The following is a 23,636-nucleotide window of genomic DNA, read 5'->3' as shown; positions in this document are numbered from 1 at the left end:
TAAATCTAGCTTAGTCTTTGCTCTTGTGGTTAAACTGATCAGCTGGTGTTCAGTTGGAGATGTAGCCGCCTTCAAGGACAACTATTCTAACAGTATGTGTTATTTTTAGTATTTAAAGTACCATCCCCAGTATGAAGATGAGATTTAGATTCCTCCTCTCACCAACCCACAGCCAGTCCAACCCCCTCCACCCCACTGCTCTGCACACACATCGTTCATTTTTCAACATAACGCAGTAGACAGAGAGAAGCTCAGACAAGGACGGAGGGAGGAAAGATTTATTAAAGAGGTCAGCTTTACTCATAAATCCCAGCTAAGCAGACTAATTTATAAAGTATGATGAAGCTTTACATTCACAGATGTAAACTAATGGCAACAGTTGAGCGTCACAGTCGCATCTTTTATTTTCATGATTCCACATGGCTCTCACTGCAAATACTGAGGCTCATTCAAAAAATGAGGGCATGCAATGAATTTACAGAATCTAACTAAAAAGGAAGGAGTCTCTGTCTGTCTGTCTGTTTGTCTGTATGTCTGTCCTTCGATTTTCTCGACAACCGTTCATCCACTCGACTTCACACTTGGCATTGCTGAGGACCCAAGGAAGTGCAGAGTGCGAGCTCTTGAGATCTACGGGACATATTTATTAGTAGTGCGTTACTACTGCCAGAAGTACAGATGTCACTTGTTTCAACTGACGTGATTACCCCGGTAATGCCGAGGCGGCAGTGAAGGGGGGTGAAATAATTGCAACAGCCACCAGGTGGCACATGTGAGCAGTCCAGATGCTGTCTCTCTACTGTAGAGTAGTCATGACGACCATGCTCGGCAAGCAGGTGACGGGAACAGAGAAACGGCATGAAACTCTTTGGGAATGAGTCACCGCACTTTGTTAAATTTTCAGCCGGGCATGTACAATATACTTCCACGTTACAGTCTTAATTTCACAATGGACTTTTTTGTTATATTTAAACCAACCATCCGTCAACACAATTTAGACTTATCCTTGATTAATCGTTCAACATTTCTTAGGGCGCACTCTTTGGTGTTCTTTGTCGAGGTGTTTTTAATGCATAGGTTTTTCAGTTATACTAATATGAGGTTTTTAAATACGGAAAAATGAATGTGGGGTGTCCAATTCACTCGGTCAAAGTCGATCAAATAAAGTATGTGCTGATAAAACCATTTGATTCCTATCAAACTTTGATTTGAAGTGGCGTTATACCCAGGGAGCACCAACCGGGATTTCAAGGTTGATTTCTAGGGGAAAACTGGCTAAAATGCGGTTACAACATCAAAATGTCACAAAACACAAATGTATTTAATCATTTTGAATTATTTGTTAAGTTGTAGGTTGACAGAGAGACAATATTGATTAGTGTGAAGGTAAAATGTCAGTACCAGCAGGAAAATGTGGTGGATGAGTGGCATAAACACAGGACCTTCCTTCAAGAGACTGGGTTTTGAGTCCTGAGTTTCACTGGGGACCATAGTCCTTTTTTGAATGTCTTTTCAAAGGAAAAATGGTCACTGGGACCTTATTTCAGCATAGGTCATTATTACTGTAAATATATTGTATAATGTATGAAATTCACACTGTTGAGCCAAAATGTCCCAAAATATGTGCTGGTAAAACTATTTGATTCACAGATCAGCATTATTCCGCAGACTGGTGAATTTTACGATACTTTCAGAAGATAGACTGGCACTTTTCAGGAATGAAGATGTTTGTTTCAATGTAGAGTCAATACATTGTACAATACAATATTTTCCAGTGTTTGCAAGTCAAGTCAAAGTCAAGTGACCTGTTCTGTCCAGTCCTGTCCTACAGTAAACATTCCCAGTTAACAACATGCAAAGTGCATGTAATAACATAAAACTTCTGGTAACAAGTGTGATATGAGTTTGACATCTGTAATCAATCCAAACATTAATCTTTGAAATTAGGGGGAGAAATATTTACTATTTAATGCCGTCTCTCCCCTTTTCCATGAGTCGCTTAGGGATTTGGTTGAATAGTTGAATGAAAATTTTGCACCTCCCCCATGTGCCATGTGTGGCCCTGTGTCAGGCCACATGTTTGGCTTTGTTAATTGACCTCCTGCTGCTGCTGTCTGGTTAAAGTAGGAAGCTAAAAGCTTAAAGAGCTCTCCCAAAAACTCAATACAAAATAAATCACAGAAACCTTAACTTCACTGAAGATCAAGAACTGAACTAATCAAGGCAGACAATAGATAGATTCAAGACATTTACTGAGCTTATAATGTGATACATTTGATGGAGGGATGTATGGAGATTAATTTACATGAAACATTATCACTCTCTCTTGGACGTGTGTATCACAATGTACATGATGGCCCGAAACAGGTCTGCAAGCACGGCCATCAGGTGCACTGTGATACACACATCCCAGAGGGAATGACAATTTTTCATGTAGATTATCACCCTCTCTTGGACGTTTGTATCACAATGAAGTTCAAACCGCTCCAATGCCACTGTGCATTCGTCTGTGAAGAGCACATCATCAAACTTTTCACCAGCACTGTGTAGTGTATTGAGAGGGGACCCCTCTTAATTGTTACACCACCGAACGGCATGCTGGGTACAGCTCACTCCCGCTTTCTACAGTACATTCAAGAACAGATGAACAAAGAGAAACGGGGAGAGACTGGATATGTTACATTGTAGCAAAGTCTTGTAAATTTGCCATTTTGTTTAGCAAAACAGCACATAATCCAGGATGGGACATATAGATTATATCTACAGCTTTGCATATGTGTGGCATTCTGTTTTTTCTTTTCATTATCCATCATAAAAAGCACTGATGCTTTTTTCTTGTCAGGTCAATGAGTACGTAATGTAAGCCTCCTTAAGGGTCACATGACCTCCAAAATCAAGACAAGGCACTTTATTCCTAACGTGAAAAATGTATAATTTACTATAATCATCATTCGCCTGGTCTCTTCATCTGACTTACTTCATTTCTAAGTCAAACACCATCAACAGTAATTACAGCACTTATCAAGCCATTTTGTACATGTGCTTTATATTTTATGAGGCTGCCCAGACTTGTTTACATGTTTTGACCCTGTACCTTTGTTGCTGATACATACTGATGCTTGTCTGGGTATTCTATTTGTGATTTTTTGATCAACATTTTTTTTTACATTTTTACAGACCTTCTGATTTATCAAAAAATCCAGATATATGAGATACATAATAATATTAGCTTTTACTGTCCAATTCATTTTAATATAAAATAAAACTAAATAGTAAGTGATTATTTAAACCTGATTAAAATTAATTCACCTGGTTAGACAGTATGCATGGCAAAGCAATAGTGTCTGCTAAAACTTTTATCATGCAAGATTTTCATCTGCACTCAGAAAGATTCCTGTCTTTTTGAGATGAATGATGCATATAGGTATTAATTCATCATTTACAAGTCTTGCTGGAATTGCTGATACCTGAGAAAATCCATGCAGGCTTGTGCTAAAATCCATTTGCTGATCAGCTTGTAAATCAGAAACCTCTTCATGATACGATATGATTTATTCCTAACCTGTCAGACACCCTCAGATTGTTGATTAAATATAAATTTGCAAAATTCTTTCATTTGTGTGAGAACAGAAAAATCAGAGCTATAATCCATTTTATATAGTCTGTGCAAAGTTGAATCACATCTAAGTTTGCTTTCTCAGGGGGTGAATGTTCTTCTAGAGGAGTTTGGATTGCAGGTGCTGAAAATAGAGAGAGAAACTGCTGTCCTCAGAAACACTGAAAAACAACATGCATAGTCATTATGATACAGATTACACGACCATTACCTTTAATAGTACACCACAAATACATGTTTTTCTGTAGTTGTTTCAACACCTGAAACCTAAGTTTTGTTTTTACAACGGATATTTTTCAATAACAATTTTCTGAACCTCTTAAGTGAAGCACAGAAAAACACTTGAGACAAAATTGTAGCCTCAATTTCAACCATGTATGAAGACTTGAGTACTCTTCTGCTTGCTTTAATGGGCACTCACCTCAAAGGTTTCTTATAGACAGGAACTAACTGCTGGTTGGATGCTTTCTTAACATTAAACACTTATTATGAAGACTTGAAAACACCTTGTACTGTCTTTGAATTTAATTAAAAGGACAGGTTCTTTGACAGTGTTTGTTTCAAACCAAATTATTTCTTACTGAGGTGATCTTAATTACTGTCTGGGATTTGCAGTCAAATGTGAGTCGGTGACATTAGTTACATTAAGGAGTCTTAATGAGTGTTTTTATTGGTTTCTTCCTTTCAGTGAATGTTATCTGCATCTGGCCTCCTAGTCTGCCCTCATTTCTGCTCAATGAAATCACTTTCTTTCTGTCTGAGAGAGTATAGACCTCTTTGATTTTTGGATTTATTTTCAAATTCAATTACTTACTTAATACTTTTTTTTTAACTTATCTGTATCTTCAACATAATATAGGGGATGGACACGACATCATGAACCCATGTATAATCTAATAACATTATAAACATAATAATTAACACTAAGCTTCACACAGGTGGCATGTGTTGAAAGGCTTTAATACTGCATTTCATTATACAACCCTTCATGATTTCTAGCTTTGTTTGTACTTGTGAAAGCAAGCAGAGAAGCAGGCAAGCCATGATGTGGTCAATCACCATATTCTGAGACCCAGTTTCACATCAGGTCTCATTTCAAATATCACTGGGCAATATAGCCTCGAACACCAATTTAAAAGGATACTCAGGAGACTCAAACCTCATGAACTTTTTGTACACAATTTTGGATGCCTAAAAACTGGTCTTGACAGATCATTACACACATTATATTTGGCAATGTAGGGAGTAAAAATGTCACTATTAGAAAAACTGGATAATTTTGACTGTACTGATGAACAGTTTACAAAAACGCACGCAAACCGATTCACATGTAAAAAAATATCAAACATAGACACATGTAGTTTTCAGATATTTCACATGTGAAATGTCAGACACCTCATGTGAAAAAGTATGTTTCATATGTAATATCATGTGTAAAACACACATGTGATAATGCTGCATTCACGTCATATGGTATGGATGGTAGACATGGGAAAGATTCTCATGTTAAAGACTTGTGTGTGTTCATGACATGAAGACAGATGTTGGATTACAGAGTTGGTTGTGTGAGGATTAAAATACTGTGCATTGACAATATAACACCATATCCATTAAATCTGGGTTTAATTGCATTGAACGAAGGTCTTTGGCTTGTGTGAGGCACAGTGCTGTGCAAGTTCACACTTCATAAGAGCTAGCTCAAAGTTCAAATCACACAGATTAAAAATGTTCATAGTTCACAATTTGAAGCGTGAAGTAAGTTCACAGTACCAAAAAATTAACTAGTTCACGTTAATTTCTTCCAAAACACTGGCATGATGGGTGCCGTAAAACACAGTGTGCTCTTGCCAGGAGTGAACGAGGCTTACGTTCACGCTCATTAGTTGCAAATGATACGTTCAGTTCACCGTTCACCAAAAACCACGTTCAATGAATGGCGCTCTTTGAGAGCGTTCAGGCACAACACTGGTGAGGCATACATATGTATTTAGTTTTCAGGGAGTTCCGTATTATTAAGTTCCAAGTCGGATTTATCAGAGTCATAATTATGACTTGTAAGCTGGCGTGAACGCTATTTACAAGTAGAAGTAGAAGTTGTAATTATGATAACTCCGATATGACACAAACGTGGCATAAATTCACATCTAGGCTACATGTGATTTTGGAAATATTACATGTGAAACAATGAATTGCACAGTCTTTTTATGTAACACTGTTAAGAACTTAAAATAATTTCGTAAAGAAACCCTTGACACCTCACTACAAACAGCTAATGAACATGGGAACTGTAGTGTTTTGTGTAGTGCTGTAGAAACATGAGCAGACAAAGAGAAAGTCAAAGGCTGCATAAAGGGCAACATGCACCCATGAAATATGGAATACTAATGCACCTGCAGGAAAACATGGAAGCATTTGTCTATAGATGCCTCAATGATTTGTCTCTTCCTATCTCTTCTTTCTCTCTGTGCATCAAATAAAGCAGGCAGTAAATCAGTCTTGTTAAGATTATTACTATAAACATCACAGTTCTCTCTCTTGAAGCAGCTCTCCTCTCTCTCTGCCGACTATCTCACAGGAGCCCTCTGCTCTTCTCTCATGGCCATACAATGCATCTGTGCTCGAATAATACGGCTCCCTTGGAGATTCTCAAATGCAAAATTTGTGCTGTATAGCACATCATTATTAGCTGGGAACCTTGATGATTAATTATACTGTAAACGAGCATTGTAACACTCCTGGTGCCTACCATATTATCAATGGATATTATATAGGTGGTGTGATAGCACATTCACTGTAAAGATTCAACTGTAAGCATATTAAAGCCTTTTTGTTGGTTTAATACATTACAGAGGTCAGCAGAAGCATAGAGGGATACCATAGATTCATCTGGTTTTTACAGGCATTGTAATGGCGTCAGTGAAGCTCCCAAATTTCTATAAAACAACCACGATTGGCCGTCGTGTCTTAATGGATCTCTACACAACAAATGTAACATTATGGATTGTTTGTTTGTGCCAAGATGCATGCTACCCACTCAAACATCCTGTCCTTTTCATTCGTGCTCTCAGCCAGCTGAATAAGCAAGAGACGAGGCAACATGCTCATAGGACTTGCAAAATACACTGAGACGCTGGAGATAATTTGCATCACACATAACACTTTGGATGTGAAAGCTTGCTGTCATAGAGAATTGGAGAATTCCTGTGGCCTGAGTGAGTGAGTGAGTGAGTGAGTATTAGCTCTCATTACTAATCATGACTTTTAAGAGGCTGAAAAATATCGATGAATCATACAAATGGAAACTAGTATCAGCTGCAACATTATAAACACAAAGCAGTAGAACAAACTGTAAATTACTCATACTCTTATAGCCATTTAAAACATTTCTGGGATTATGAACCTGGCAGAGTATGTATATTTATACTGTGTGCACCTATGGTTGTATATGGACGAGGTTTTTCACAGTCAATAAACATTTCTGAATGGCCTGCCAGCCGTCAGTAGGGCTAAATAACAAAAGTGTCTAAGAGCAGTACAGTATACAAATGCTGTAGGCAAAGACAGTTTGCGTAGGGAAACAAGGGCACTTTACTGGAAAAACAAAGCTGATCGATTAAGAATATAAACTCATATAGATCTCTGAACTGCGAGCAGTTTTGCAAAAATGGAGAGTTTTGGAGAGATATTAAGTCTGAATTTATCGACTGACTTATGGCATCTGAGAAACACTCCTTGCATGGTCTATTAAATACAGCTCAGTGAAATGATGAAAATGAATAGTGCAGGCTAAAGCCTGACAGAGAGTAGTTAAAATATGGTATTCAAATGAGAAAGTGGCATCACATACTTAGTACAGTGAACACAGACTTTAGGAATCAAATTGAATGAATTTGATAAATTAAAAGCCACACTGAAAATCTTGTGAATCTTAAATAACTGCGCATGCAGCTGGCACATGCAGACTTCAGCTGTATTATGGTTGAATGGCTGTTTCTGCTCCCATCAGCAAGATGTATCCAGTCTGTCAGTTCTGAAGCTCAAAGCGCCTCAAACGACCCCCTTATTTTATAATAATGTTAAGGTTTTCTCCCACTCAATTTTCAGATGATTTGGGTCGTGGTGAAACTGATTTGACTCAAATGCAATTCTGAAATACTGCATTAATGCCTCCTTCGATTGCAAAATCACAAAGACATTTCCCATGAATGCAAAAGAATAGCTTTTATGACTATGAGAATACAATGGCCAAGGTTTCCTTGTGGCCTTCATTTTAACAGTGTTTCATATTTATGTCTCTCAGTTTTTACCGCATTATTACTCAAGTATTTGTAAGGCTGTGTCAATTGTCGTTGTTAAAATCAACTGGCGTTTTCTTATATTCCAACATGTGGTCTGTAATTGTATTAGCACAGAAGAGTTGTATATTGAAAATGTATGACATTTAGTTATAATCCTTAAGATTCTCATTAAATCAAACCACATTTTTTATGCTATTTATGGTCGTTTTCTGCAGTAGCCAGTCAGTATATTTACTCATTGATATCGGCCTCATCTTTTACTGTTCACTCTCTTAATGCCGAGTGATGTCACTTGAGTCAGCGTCGGTTGGGGCTGAAGACAACAAGTTTGAAAATGAAATAAATCTCGGGGGGTGTGGAATTAGAAAGAAGTGAGCTTACCAGACCTCTGTAGCCCTCATCTCCGCTTGAGGCTGAAGCAACATTAGTCGCTATTAGCATAACACACCCAAATTTTCAAACGAATTGTTGGTGGTCGAGAAGAATGTGTGGAATAAACTGAACATTTCCTACTGCTGCTGCTCACATTAAAAGCATTCAGCTGGCAAAACACAAGGTGGCATTTGTTGTGAAGCAATCAACCGCAATCATTAATTAAAAATGCATCCATAAAAAACAAAACAATGTGAGTTTGTTTGACTGGGTTGTAAACAGATAGACCAGTTGTTTTTCTGTTGTATTTCTGACAAAGTAGCTGCTCAAGAAGTGTTTGCTGTAGTGTTAAACTACAACTTGCTGTTATCACGGCAACCACCGGTGTTGCCAAATCAACTTGGATCCTTTAAGGATTATAACTTTAATATTAATGAGAACAGAGGACTTTGTATTATATGACAAATTTGATTTCTAAGATCCCAAAATATACATGCGATACTGTGCAGTAATATGCACCTCTATATTGCTTATATACTACAAACAAAGGAACATGCTTGTCACTGTTTTGCATCCTCGCAAAACCAAATTATAACATGAGATTATTTTCTTGAGAACCATGAGGACCTAAATTTTCTGTCTTCACAATGACTATAGAGGTTTCCTAGAAATCATTTTGCAGCAGGTACAATCATTGTTGCTGTTGATGGAGCACTTCTGCTGTACTGCTTACAAGCCAATTATGTATTCTCTTCTTGGCTCAAGATTCTCAGTATGTAACAAGATGACAAGACAACAAAAATATGAGATTATACTTATAGTAGGGAGTTCTCTGTTGCAGCCCCACTTCATGACTTTATCTAGTGATTTACATAAAAAATCTTTCAAAATAAGACAGTGTAGTCCCTCATTCGTCCAAGAGTGTTCTATCGTAGTCACCTGGACACTGTTTTCATAATCGAGTTTCTGTCTTAAAGTGTTGCCTGGTTTAAAGAAAACAGGAACATCGTGCTGTCTAAAGATCCTTTGTAGTTCAAAGGAAAATTAAGACTAAGACTTAAGACAGAAACTCGTTCACCCTAAGGACAAGTTGCCCACACAAAAAAGAGCAATGTAGTCTACTCCATTCAGTGCAGTGAGGAAAACTGCAAAGAACGGTACATAGGTGAGACCAAACAGCCACTTCACAAAAGACTTTATCAGCACAGACGGCACGCTAACTCAGGATTACAGAGCACCATGCATTTGCATCTAAAAGCTACAAACCACACATTTGAAGACAGTGAGGTGAAGATTCTAAGTAGAGAGAAGAGTTGGTTTGAACGGGGTGTCAAGGAAGCCATTTTTGTGAAAAAAGAGAACCCCTCTTTGAACAGAAATGGTGGTCTGAGATTCAATCTGCCCAAAGTCTATCACAGTGTATTATCACCTTGGTCACGCCAATCACATGCTAATCAGGTACTTAACAGTGATGAGGTAGGTGCAGCCAGAAAACAATAGGCCTGATTACTGATTACTGGGCCATCTTGGAAACAATTAGTTCAGTTTCAGGTGAAACTAGCTACGTATTAACAGATACTCAGGTAGATTCCTTATGTAACACAGAGTAGCTTAAATTTCTAGTTCCCGTCCCATTTTTTCACAATTGAGAATGACTTCCGGATGGGAGCCGTCTTGATTCTGAAAACTGTGTCCAGATGACTACGATTAAAACCTTTTCTACGATTAAAAATCTTTCTACTATCTTTAATAGATTTTCATAAAATGGGGAACAATGGGATTAATGTGAGAGTCAAAATCTTAATATCAAGATGTCTGACATGGAAGCAGAGGTTTACAACACAATATAATGAGCAGGGCACCCTATAATGTCCTCTCTGACTTACTGAAAAAAACATGACTCTCTGTAAATAGACCACCATGAATGCCCTTACTGTGCTGGTGTCCATATTCTTCATGCAATAAACCTCAAGTCTGTCCTTTATTATTGATTTTCACTGTATTTGAAGATTGCTTTCAAGTGTTGCATATGAGCAGGTTTATAAGACAATGCTGGTCCCCCATGTACAGTACATCTGCAACCATACTGAACACAGTGCTACTTAATGTGCTAATTAAAGAGTACATGTCCATGTGTTAGAGAAAACAAACATGCAAAAACGGTACCTTCAGAATTAAACTAGTGGTGAGCACACAGTAAGTGATTTTGTTGAGTATTTTTTAATATATCAGTCACAGGGGACATTTTTCTGCAAACCAGGTACTTTTACTTTTGATACTTTACGTAAATTTTGCTGATAATACTTGTGTACTTTTACTTAAGTATTTAAAAAAAAAATTATTTCTGCTTTATTTGATAGCCACAGTAGAGAGAAAGGAAAGGCAGGGGAGAGAGGGGGATGACATGCAGCAAAGTGCCCGGGCTGGATTCAAACCCGGGCCGCTGCAGTAAGGACTCAGCCTTGATACATGGTACACCCTCTACCAGGTGAGGTACCAGGGCACCATGATGGTAGGGTTTTTAATGGAATATTTTTACAATGTGGTATTGGTACTTTTACTTGAGTAAAGGGTTGCAGTACTTCTTCCACCACTGGTTATTTTGCTAAAAATGCAGCCCTCGCATTTCTTTTGTGTTTCAGTGCATTTTTTTTTAATCTATTACAGCAAATGCTTTCCACTCTTCAGTACACATTTTCATTCTCCTGTTTGTTCTGCTTTGCTGCAGATCTAGAGCAGAGCAGTGATTACCTTGGTCTCTGATTTCTGCTCTTCCTTTGCCTTTGTCCACTTGTTTCACCCTCAATGGCAAAAACTCAAAATGACAAGTGCAATCAACATATTTGTATTCAGTTACAGAACTGCAATGGTGATGATGATAATAATATAAGAATATCAGTTATAAAATTCACTAGCAGCATCTGATATTTTTATTGCTTATGTGTGTGTATATATGTATGATTGTACGTGTAAGTGCATGTGTATGCGGGCCTGCATCACTATCATCCTTGAGGGTAATGTAATATGTGACCTGGAGGAAATTGAGCCCTCTCTGATAGACCTCTTGATGCTCCTGTCCCTTCGCTTTTCCTTTCTGCAGCTCTAGTAGCAAAAAATAAACATTGAGTTACATCTGATTGCAGTGAGACACTAGACTAGCATTTTTTCCGCTTAATGGTTTGTTTTGAGGATTTCATTCTGTTGAATTCAGTCTTTGAATATCAAATTGTGCTCAGAGATATCATCATTGAAAGAAGCCGTTTCCCCCACTTGAGACATCTCTCCGGAAGCGTTATCTGCTCTTTGCCTTGCCACAGCCAGACAGTTCTTACACCAACATGGGGGCCTTGGAGAATGAAGTGAAGCAGATTTTCACTCAGTGTGTTGAACATGCGGGTGTGTCAGGAGCACGATGAGGGGTCAGCTACAATGCAATCTTTCTTGCATCGAGTTGAGAGCATATGAGGTCTTTGGCACTGAGGGTCATAGCTCTCTCGCAGTGTAGTGGTTAAGGGGTTAGTTCAACAACAACAACACCACTGCATAAAACCTGTTTTTAAACAACATTGTGTTCAAGAAGCCTGCCCACAACTAGTTGAGGATGATTAGACAAAATCTAAAAACGCTCTGAGTTATCACGGCACTGAATGGTCAGAATATGAACTGAGGAAGACAGTAAGGATGTTAGTTACATAATATATCTCAAGTTGGGATTTGTTTTCCCCTGATATGAGAAATCCTTCAGTCAATGTGTTAACATTCTTAATAATGTCCTTTTGATATCTGGTGCACTCATGTAGGGTATTTTGTTTGGCAAATGGAAACTTAATTTCTTATTCATAACAACCCAGATACAATGCCTAATTGTATAACCCAACTTTAACTGAAAACATGCTGCAGGTTTTTGTGATTAATGTACTGCTGATGTTGAAGGTATGATATGGAGTTTAACTGGGCAGTTCAGAGCTTCATCTGAGGTTCAGTTGAACAAAAGGCTAGACAGAAAGTGAAGAAAATGAAATGCCGAAATTGAAATTACATCAATGTAGAATTTTTCAGTAATTATCTTGATGTATGTTGCTACTGTAACCATTTTCCCATCAAACTGTCAAACAAATTTTGAGCTACATGAATGTCTCAAAATGATGAAATTCTTAAAATTCTAAATTATTATTATTCTTAATAATAATGACTTTATAAGGTAATGGTGTCATATGTCATTATGTTGAAGAATAAAAAACAAAAAAAGTATACTTTGCTAAACTCTCAAGCACCAACTCATGGCCACTGAGCCATAAGAAGTGTCTTATACTTGGACTATTTCTGACATTTTCTGGAGGTGGACATTTTAAAGGTGCATCAGAATTATTGAGCAAATGCATCTGCATTTCAATTTGTTGTGAAAAAAAAAGTAGGGCTACAACAATTTATTACTTTAATTATCGATTAATCTGCAGAATATTTTGTCAATTAATCGATTTATTGTTTAGTCTAAATGTTAGAAAATAGCAAAACATGTCCATCTCAATTTCCCAGAATCCAAGGCGATGTCTTCAAATTGCTTGTTTTGTCTGACTAATAATCCAAAACCCAAAGTTTACAATGATATAAAACAGAGAAAATCAGCAAATGTTCAAATTTGAGAAGCGGGAACCAGAGAACATTTAGCATTTTCATTAAAATGACTTTAAAATCACTTCAACGACTAATCAGAATAGTTGCTGATTAATTTTCTGGCAATCGACTAATCAATTAATCGACTAATCATTGTAGCTCTAAAGAATTGGCATTATTTCACCAACTTTTAGTTACTGTGCATGTGCCAACGTGCATGCTGCCTGTTGCTGTAGTTTTACCTGTATTATAGTGTATTGTATCATATTTTTTGCTAGTATTTTTTCCTGTGTGCACTGACGTAAAGGCGAGCTGCTGTAACAAAGAGTTTCCCTTCGGGGATCAATAAAGTATTTCTGATTCTGATTCTGAATACCTTTTATTAAGTACTAATTCACTGGCAACTGATCCTGCTATTTTGCTTGGTGCGTCTTGATATCATTTTGTACTCATTATTTGAACCTGTCTGTGTGTAAGAGCATGCCACATACTGTAAGCAGTATAGTGTAACAATACATGCAATAACCTGTGTTAAGGATGAGGAGTGTGAGGCACTGCAGCAGGGTAGGTGGCCTATAAATAGCAATAGCCCAGGGGCCTCCAGAAGTCTTTGGCTAGCCTCGACACACACACGCATATCTGTTATATTAAAGCAAGTGTCCAAAAAGGATGTTTGTTGTCATAATTTTGGCATTTATGACAGCTGATAAATTTAAAGTTGGTTTTATTTGTTAAATGGTTTATGCGTCTGTGATAACTGTTACATAACCCAGTACTATAGTGAACATTATGCCAATCGATGTTGACCAATATCATATGCATATGCATTCTACACAATGCATTATGGCACTGTGGACATGACTTGTAAATTCTAAGCACTGTCTGTATCATTTATGTTGCAGTAAATTTAATTTCTTGCTCTGAAGCACATACTTCAGAACAACCTACAGTACAAAATCTACAATAGAGGTAATTGAAAATTTATCAGTGAGTTCTTTGAAGTGTTTTTTTAAATAGGCCTGTTTGATCACAGGCTGTGTCGTGCCTGTAAAAGCCTGGTTCAGAATGATATGGCTATAATAGCAAAGATGTAATTCATCACATTTTTAGCCCTTTTGCAACTGACAAAACTGCTGCGGTGAAAAAGACACTGCAAATCCATCGGGCCTCTTTTTATAGGACATAAAAGTGAGTCTTAGGACAGAAATTTCAAAGTGCAATATAAAATGGAGCAGTGACTCTGGTGTCAGCGCTTAGAAGGAGCCAATTTAAGCAGCATAGTCAATTTGATGTAGATTATTGAAGATAGGTCACTACTTTATATCTCTTAGTTGAACACGTTATTCTCTATCTTATGAAACTGCACGATGAAGAAGAGATTATCAAGACATATTTTATATGAAGTTTGAAAAAAATGTGTTGCCATAAATCCTGTGATGATTATTCTATATCTTAAGCACCCAAGGAAAACCAAAGAGATTGTCTCTATTTCATTGCTCACTCTATCTACGTACATATAATCGCTTTACGTCTGTTGTGATGCGCCACTAATTACAGTGTACTGTAGCAATCACCTGTGACACAAAACCAGGTCCGTTACAGGGAGTGCATTACGTTGCTTAAACAAGAACCTCATAGAAAAAGATAAAGGGGTTTGCAAAGATCAGTCATTACGCCATTGATGTGCATTTGCAGAATAACAAACACAGCTCTAGTGGTGCTGTAGCATCTTGAAAAACAACATGGGGAAAGGGCAACCACTCCTAATACTGATGGCTAGATAAAGGGGTTTAATGATGCACAAATACATAGTTAGTAAGGGATCCATTATCCTACTGTATGCCACAAGAGAGAGCCACCAATGGTGCCACCAATATAAAAGAACAACTAAACCCCTTTTTACCTCTAAAATGCCAAAGTTACCAATACAAATGTGTCAGACAGCAAAAGCATGCTCATATTTAATTCTTATTATTCCTGACCACTGACACTCGATGCAATCAGAGCAAAATGATGCATCAGTGAAGCAGCAAACAGCAAGTTGAGAATGTTGGAGTAAAATGTCTTACCATGGCCCCCTCTGGTAAGAAAAGGCATCCTGTTGATGGCAATAGGAACAGTGCCATGCTTATTGTGAAAATGGTGGACATGGTGAGTGGTACTGAGACTAGAAGACACACGTGCTGTTCCAGTCTGGATGGGGAGTACAGTAAGCAATGTAAACCAGAAGGCTAGTCTTGAACAATAACTTAGGCCCATGCCTAGGCTAAAGCGTGACCAGCTGCTCCCCTGCCCGAGCACAGGGGTGGCTGCAAAGAGTCTACCCATGAATATTAGATCCTCATGGGTCCAGTACAGACAACCTGGCCAAGCTTTGGCCTCTGACGGTTCAACTTGAAGACCACAGGGCATCTCAGTGACAATAAGGGCCCATTTCTTTCATAATCCCTTGATTTGGTTAGGGAGTTAGTAGATGATGGAAAAATATCCTTTGAATTTGTGAGAAAAATAACCAAAAAATGGATTTCAGGAAAGCAGTCAAAATCCAATTAATGTTCTTGTAGAAAAAAGTGAAGAAGCAACCAACTTAATTATTTTTGGTTAACATTTTGCCATGATAAGATGTCTACTGCACAGAAAAACCAGTGTTAAAACCTTACTGAAAACCATCCCAAAGCACATTCTTCAGAAAGTGAGAGTGTATCCAAAATGCAAAAAAGGATACACATCCAAATAAAGAATGGAGACGAATCCTCCCGTAATTTCAAACAGGCATGTTGCTCAATCATGATATTTAAGCATGAAAAGTGGCAGGACGGAGCTTCATGTGACAAGAATTCTGATAAGAGTCTCCATCGCCCACAGGTAGAGCTTGAGGGCAGCTGAGCCTGCCCACTAAGAAGAGTGCCCCTCCACCGCAGTAGAAAACATAACACACTTCTGTGGGAAACTGGATCATTTCATTAAGCAAAAAGGACAAGGAGATAAAAATATGCACAAGTAAAGATGTAGGGTGATGCAGGAACCAGCGCTTTTGTTCCCCTTTAGCCAGGGAAAGGGAAGAGAACAGAGATAGGGAGGGGGGCAGTATCTGCAGCAGCACGGTAAAAGAGAAAATCCAAAAATAAATAAATAATTTCTCAGCAGCGCCTCATTCACTCTCTCACAGAAGCAGCAAATCCAGCGAACGGTAACCTCTGGTGTGGCAGAGATCCACCAGAATGCAGCCGCAGCACAAGTGTTTCTATTTCAAATGAACGTATGATCCTTCTCTCGCGCTCCACCGGCACAGTCTCATGCAGTAAAGGCTACTGCTGCATTCCCCACACTGCTGCTCCTTTTTCCTTTATCCTCTCCCGTTACCTTGTCCAGATCTGCTGTACTGTCTCTGACTGAGGACGGTTAACGTGACAGCTGCGTGTGTGTGTCTCTCGAGGAGGGCAGGTGATTCTCCTCAGATGAGGCTTGGATGGCAGAGACTGAGATGTTGCCTTGGACTGCTGCAGCAAAAATTATGCTAATTAAAAAGCACCGACGTATCATAATGAATCCTGGATGGGTGAAATTCCAGGACAGCCTGGACCCCAGTAAAAAATAACCTTGGCTTGGAGTTGTGCTCTAATGAACGCAAGATAAAGGAGCCCTTCTGAAGGCATACTGTAGTCAGAGGCTCCGATCCAGCGAGGCACAGCATGTGCCTCTGTGTGTGTTTGTGTGCGTGTGTGTGTGAGAGAGTCTGTGAGCAAATGAGTGAGGCGGGGGGGAGAAAGGGTGTGTGAGCGATAGCAGGAGGGAGGGAGAGACATGAAAAGACAGCGAAAGAGAAAACAGGCAGCCACGCCGCAAACACACAGGGAAATAGTGAGACAAGAAAATGGGTTGTGTGAATAAATACATGCTACAGATTCACAGCACACTGGCTTGCAGGTCCTAGCACTAACACGTAGGAATCATACTGCAGAGGAGGAGCTTGATTTAGGTGAGCTGTCAGAGCTGTTACAGAATGAACACAAGGGTATTGGTATGGATGTGCTCCTAACATAAAGACTCAATAGCTACAATAGGCATGAATGACAGAAACACAAATATCTGTCAAAATGATATAATACAGCTCACTGCATTAGGCGGTAATGTAATGTAATCCAATTTTTGAAGAAAATCAAGATCTTGCATCAAAATTCAATCTTAAGCCCCTCTTTTACCAGCATTACATTGCCATACCTTTGCTGTTTTTACATTCCAGATCAATTTGCTCCGATCCCCCTGCTTGCTGTGTTCACCTCATATCTGTATACAAGTCACCCCTCTGTTAGAGAGCGCAGTAGTTCTCTGCTCTCATGCTGCTTAACCATGCAGAACGTATTCCTAGCTATGAGTGATCTCAGTTCAGAGGTATTCTGACAGTTTCAGAACTGCTCTGGTTTTTGTGGTAAGAGGAAATGTGACGGTAAGATAAATTGGAATATATTGACATATAGAGAGGATGAACACATTATCAGAAACAGAGAGACAAAGTGGGGAGGGACTGGAAGTAGAGGAGATGGAGCCAAACAGGAGAAACAGAGAGGGAGCGAGAGAGAAATTGCAGGGGAGAATTAAAGGGAGACTGCAGCGATATCAGCTAAATCACGGTCGATAGAGATATCAGCTGGGATTGCCTAGTCGGTTGAAAGGACACGCATGGAAACGGGGGACAGAGGCAAGCCATGCAGCACCAACTCTCATAGTGACAAGAAGCCGACGCAGGCCATTACTCAAGCAGGGGAGGGGGTGGGGCGTGTGGGGGAGCGAGGCCTATTGAACAAAAAGAACAGAGGAGGGGTGAGTGCATAACACTCTGGAATGGAAGGTGCCCTAACAACATGTAGATGTTCATCTGCTGGTATTACGAACATAAATAAACTGAAGCAAGCTGACTCACGGGGTGATTTAAACCCTTTATGTGTATTCTCTTCTATATGTTTCTCAGTAGATCTTTAAGCCAGCTTAATCAAACAGACAACAGCGATGATGCAGAGCGCTGCTTGGCTTTAACATGTACACACATTTACTGTAATGGTTATTTGGCATGGCAACGCAATGACAAGCATAGAGAATAATCCTCTGATGACGTCAACGGAAAAGTCTGTTTTATTTCTACTGTCTAAGCTTCAGCCACTCTCAGTTTTACAGTCTAACATCACGGCAGTCATGACAAATGATTTTACACGCAATCATGTCCAAATAAAACTATATATTATAGTATTTCATTTCCAGTAAATGTGAGTACGAGAAGTTGGGAGTGGGATGATTTATAGCCAGTGACTTGAACTGTCAGGCTCTCCAGAATGTGAGCATTTTTCTAGGCAGCGATGATATCTTGGTGAGAGCTGTCTAGAATAAGACGCTTGCAATCAGTTGAGGTGCTTGAGGGTTGCTCAATTTGATGAAAGACATGCTACCTGGACAACAAGAAGGGGGAGGCTGGGTGATTGTAACCTTGTATTGTCCTTGGTTATTTAATAAGATGGACATCCCACACAGCTCTTCCTATTAACAAACACCTAAAAACACCTTATAGGATATGTACGTCAAAAACGCATTTGATAAATTAAATCCAATTGACTTATCTTGGATTTTGAAAATGGAATGGGCGTCCTATATCTGCTACTACTACTGCAGTTCCAGTCCAATACACCTTTGATTTGCATTTTTATATCTTCCTACAGGCTATTTTAAACCCTTTCCCCCCACTTAAAGAGCAGTTTGGCAGACATCTATGCATTTACATAATCAAATAATTTTTGCATGTATGGAATAATATATAGTTTATAAACTATGAAAATGTTTAAATTGTAGCAAAAATGACAAGTCAAGGGGCCTGCAAACTTGCAAATGACATGATGTGAGAGGACGTGTACAGCGTTTTAAAGACTTAAGAAACCTAAATGTGCACTGTTTGTTCTCAGGAGGATTTGTGAGAGAAGATTTTTCACAGACATCCAGTCTCGCCCCAGGGGGTAAAGTAGCAGGATTAATCATAGCACTTTCAGATTAATTACTCATAATGTGAGCATCCTCTGAAAGGCATGGCCTGCAGTTGTGATGTTTGGTTGATTTCATTAGGCTAAAAACGACAACACCTAAAATAAGCCTGGCTAACAGGGCGTGAGGAGAGAGAGAGTGAAAAATATGGAGGCACTGAAATGCACAACGGTTCCACCATCAGATGGAAGTAGATGTTGAAACTGTACAGCTGGCAGAATTGTCAGATAATGAGCTAGCAGCACCAGAACAGAACTGCTCACTTATACCATTGTTTTTTATATTGTGTTGTGAGCTGACAACTATTGTAAACTCATGGAGATTTCAGTTGTGCACTTGTGAGAAAAAAGAGGGGCATGAATGCTAAAGGAGATAAGGTTCATCCAGCTACACAAAAGGTTCATACTTCAGTGGTTTAAGGAGAGAGCCTCTGGATGCACAGCCTTACTCACACAGCATTTTCTCCTCCAGATTCACACCTTGATTAAACATGACTTTCCGCTTTTTTTTTTTAGCAACTTTGGTGTCTTGGCAGACTGTATGCACTCTCCGCTGAAAAGACACTGCATGTGACAGTAGGTTGCATATTGTTGGCTGCACATGGCGCAGGCAAAAATAGATTCCATTTGCTCGTTTAGCTGAGCTTACTAGCCACAGCATGTCTCCTAGAAAGGAAGAGCAGCAGCGATGCTTATAATGTGGAGAAAGCCCCCCAAGAGGAAGAGGAAAAGAGCAACAGTCTCTTGAATTTGAACAACCACAATTCCTAAATGCTGTGCTTTGGATTGATACAAAAGACATGAGTGCAATAGGCACTGCTAGAACTGTCTACCCCCCAAATCCATGGTCTAGCTGTGGCTTTCAAAATTAAAAACCTGAGCCAGAACCTGCAAAGGCAGTGGGACATCACTACAGAGGACGATACAATTTTTGCTTGGTTGAGGTGTTTCCGCTCTTCACTCTGGGACCTAAGTTTGATGATTTTGAGCCTGAAAAGGCATCAGCAGGATAACTGGCCATAGAGGAAGCCCTGTCCTTGTTATTGGCTTGTGTCGATCTACTTGTCTTGCTCATTATATTGACATTAGAGAAAGCACCAGCAAAAATGCATGATGGATTTTACTGTTGCTATGACTGCAAATTGTGATGGACATTTGGGCTGTGTCCAACAACTTAACCTCTGTAGGAGAGCCTTAAAATGTTGAGAATGATGATACTTCATGCTGGACTACAATTATCAAGCTTTGCAAACCAGACTCTGCATATTTAGGATTATATTATACATTTAGGCCTTGTAAAATAATGTGTGCCAGTTAAGAAATGGTCTGTTTGTTTTGCACACTGTGGATTTTCTATAGGGATTTTTGCGTGCCTTTTACTGTATATCCACTCAATCCAGAACCTTGGCTTCATTTTCCGTTTGGTGGAAAATTGGGTACTGAGTTCTTGCTTTTTTAATGTCTTTCTAGTATCTAGTCTTCTAGCAAGTTACTACTCAATGATACTTCATACATAAATTATTCCCTTCATTAATGATTATGTGTGATATCATCAGACTAGAGATTTCAGAAATCAGTAGGTCAGCCATTACTGTGAAAAGTTGTACTATCATCTTTGTATCAAAGCCATTTGACGTTTTGCCAGGCCCTTAATGTGAATAAGAAATAGTTTTTGATTGCCATGCCTGATTAAATGAAAGTTGAAACAAAAATATAAATAAATTGACTAAACCAATTTATACCTTTATTACCTTCATTGAGTGATTACACAATCTTTGTAACTTCTTCAAAATTCATCAGTCAGACTTTTAACTAAGACCAGATCATCTGCTTATATTACTTTTGTTTGAGCCTCCTTATACTTGCTCCAAGCATGTTTCAGAATTGTTTTTAACAATCACTTACAAGGGACTGCACACAGTGCCCCGGCCTATATTGTGGGCTTCCTGAAGCCTTACTGTACCTCAAGGTGTCTGTTATAATCCAAGCAAGGACTTTTAGCTGTATCCCCCAAGTAAATTGAAAACTGGTCTTTGCAGCTATGGCCCAAAAGCTTTGTAGTAAATTACCTTATTATGACTGACTGGTTGAATAGATATTTTCCATTCTCATCTACAAAACCTCTTTTATAACTCGTCTTTTTACTATTATTATTTCTGCCGAGGTTATGTTAGTTCAGTTTTTTTGTTAACAGAATATCTCAAAAACTACTGAAAGGATTTCAATAAAAATCTGTGAAAAGTTAGGGCCATGGGCGAAGAAACACATGATTAGGTTTTGTGCAGATCTGTACATGGCATTCCTTGTATTTTGCTGGAATAATTAAACTGGGGAGACTTAAGAATATATTTGAATACTGTTGCCTTGGGTGATTATTTCGGTCATTACTGCATTTGGCCACTGGAGGAGCACAGAGAGAAACATTTATACACAGTCCCTTGCCTTGGTGCTTAAACATTCAAACCATTGGCTATGTCTGAAATCACTCCTCCGTTCACTCATTCAGTATCCCCTAAATAATAAACTCTCAGTAATTTACTCGAAAATGAGCAGTAAATCTCTCTGTGTGTCTCTCTCCATGGTGCTGAAACTTTCAAAGCTGGTCTCTCTTTGCCTCAGTCTCATTCCAGGGTTCCCCAAATTAAGCGCTATCCCAAACCTGGTAGTAGAGAAGGAAAGTGAACTATAAATATCTCCAACAGTACTCCCTAACGACACTCCAGAAACCGCACATAATATCATAGCAACCACCTAAAAACAATCTGGAAATACCCTAAAAACTATGCTATAGACTGGTTAGCAAACATCTAGCCGTACCCTGCCAAACACCCACGATACCATTGCAGCCACCGAGCAAGAACCTTAGATGCAGATCCGGATCCAGATACACAATGAAAATTTCAAATGCTTTACATTAATATCAGATTGTGCAGCCTTGACAGAGGTGTGTACCGCACCTTTAACCTGTTTTACTGTCCTGCTCTGTTCATTTACTGTTTGTATCACAGTGTATGTTTATGTAGGGCGGAGGATGGGTTTATAGAGCTGATCCATGGTAAACTAACTCTCCAAACAAGTCGTCAAGTTGGGGTGTGAAAGTCTTTCGGTCATTGCCTATTACATGTGATAGTCACACTTTTGCACACAATAGAGAAGCCAAAGATATGTAACAGCATTCTACAAAACGTTTCACATAATATACTTTTGGGTGTGTCATTGCATCTAGCATGGTTATATATTGAGTTTATAATGTAATAGCCCGCAGCAAAGTAAAATTAGATACACGTGTGTCCCTAGTCAATTGTAAAGATATGAGACACCCTGCTGTGAATTGACTCTCATTGCAATGAGCACATCTCAGCATACTTTTATATTCCTCTCTGTTAGGTATGTGAATGGTGCATAACAATCCTTCAGGCATGAAACATAGCAGCACTACAATTATTTTTGTTATTAATGACATTTCAAAGGTGAGTCTTCTATCCAGATCCCCAAACACTTATAATGTCATCCAAAACGGCCCCTTCTCTAGCCTGTATATGCTTCAAATGTGGTCATCAAGTGTATTTATTGAATAGATCCCCTAGTTAAGCTCTTCACATAGGGTGAAAATGTAAAAAGAAATGTATATCTTACTGTAAAGTATTTATTGGATGTGGCTAAAGGCACTGCTACTACTATCAATACTATTTATTAACTGGCTTTGGGATAGTCTATATAAACAACTGAGTCGATGAGTACATAAAGTATTGTTCACTGTCAAACAACAAAAGTGTCCACTGTGTACTGAAGACAGACTGTTTATAGAATCAAATCAAATGAGACATGAATACATACATATGTCATTAATATATCATTATCTGCATTGCAGTTGCATCTGAGGAAAAATGTATAAAGGACAGCGTCCCATCTTACTTCACTATAGGAAGGAAGCTTAGCAGATCTTTTTATTATTCATTGAACATAGAGGAAAGTGAGTGAACAATCTATCAAAATGAATTGGGAGCAAAGAAGTAAATGTAAAGGTTTTCTTCTGCTCAGCATACAGAGACTGGGGCTTTGTTGTACAATGACTAGAGAGTGAGCCACGAATAGAGTGGAGGTGACAAAGAGAAGGAGTAGACAGAGAGAAATAAAAAGGAATGGAGAGTTTGTTTGTGTGTGCAGGAGCGATATAGGAGTAGAGAGATCACCAGTGCATTTGCAAAGCATATACATCAAATGCAAAGCCCACTTTCTGAAAAGCCCACATACACTATTATCATGTTGTAAATTAACTCTAGCTTGTGTACTTGCAGATACAGTTAGTGGGGTTGCAAGATAACTATTACAGACTGCATGCTGCAGTACATACAGATTGTAGAATAATGGACAAACACACTAACTCTACTGACCCATGAAGAGGGTTAAAATTGTACAATAATAACAATTAATAATAATAAATAAGTGGTAATATTAGGCCAAATTGCCTAATATATAATATATAAATATAAATAATGTATTTAGGTGGGTGAGTCTCTACACAAGCATATTAATGTGTGACGAGGTCCATATCTCATGACTACCTAGTTAGTCAACATAGGCTTTTAGTGTCACCACAAAATTTGACATGCATGTAAAACCCTTTATTTATCTAAATGTACTAATTACATGGCTTAGTTACAATGGCTATGACTATTACTGCTACGCAGAACATTGCAGCCGTCTGAGTGC

General features: G+C 38.7%; 1 protein-coding gene across 9 annotated transcripts in view; it reads right to left on the bottom strand.

The window, feature by feature from the left end:
• The window catches only part of nrxn2a (neurexin 2a), a 115,859-nt gene that overhangs the window by 17,604 nt on the left and 74,619 nt on the right, over positions 1 to 23,636 (bottom strand). Inside the window, exon 1 of one of the 9 annotated variants that reach the window (XM_044223032.1) lies at positions 14,970 to 15,975. The exons of the other annotated variants lie outside the window; for them this stretch is intronic. Coding sequence (XP_044078967.1) covers positions 14,970 to 15,312 — 343 coding nt within the window. The 5' untranslated portion in view covers positions 15,313 to 15,975. Of the gene's footprint in view, positions 1 to 14,969; positions 15,976 to 23,636 lie in introns of those variants that run through there. 9 annotated transcript variants of the gene reach the window in all.

The sequence above is a fragment of the Siniperca chuatsi genome, linkage group LG14 (genome assembly GCF_020085105.1).
Source record: "Siniperca chuatsi isolate FFG_IHB_CAS linkage group LG14, ASM2008510v1, whole genome shotgun sequence".
NCBI classification, from domain to species: domain Eukaryota; kingdom Metazoa; phylum Chordata; class Actinopteri; order Centrarchiformes; family Sinipercidae; genus Siniperca; species Siniperca chuatsi.
Note: the sequence above shows the minus strand (reverse complement) of the source record. Positions and strands in the feature narration are given on the sequence as shown.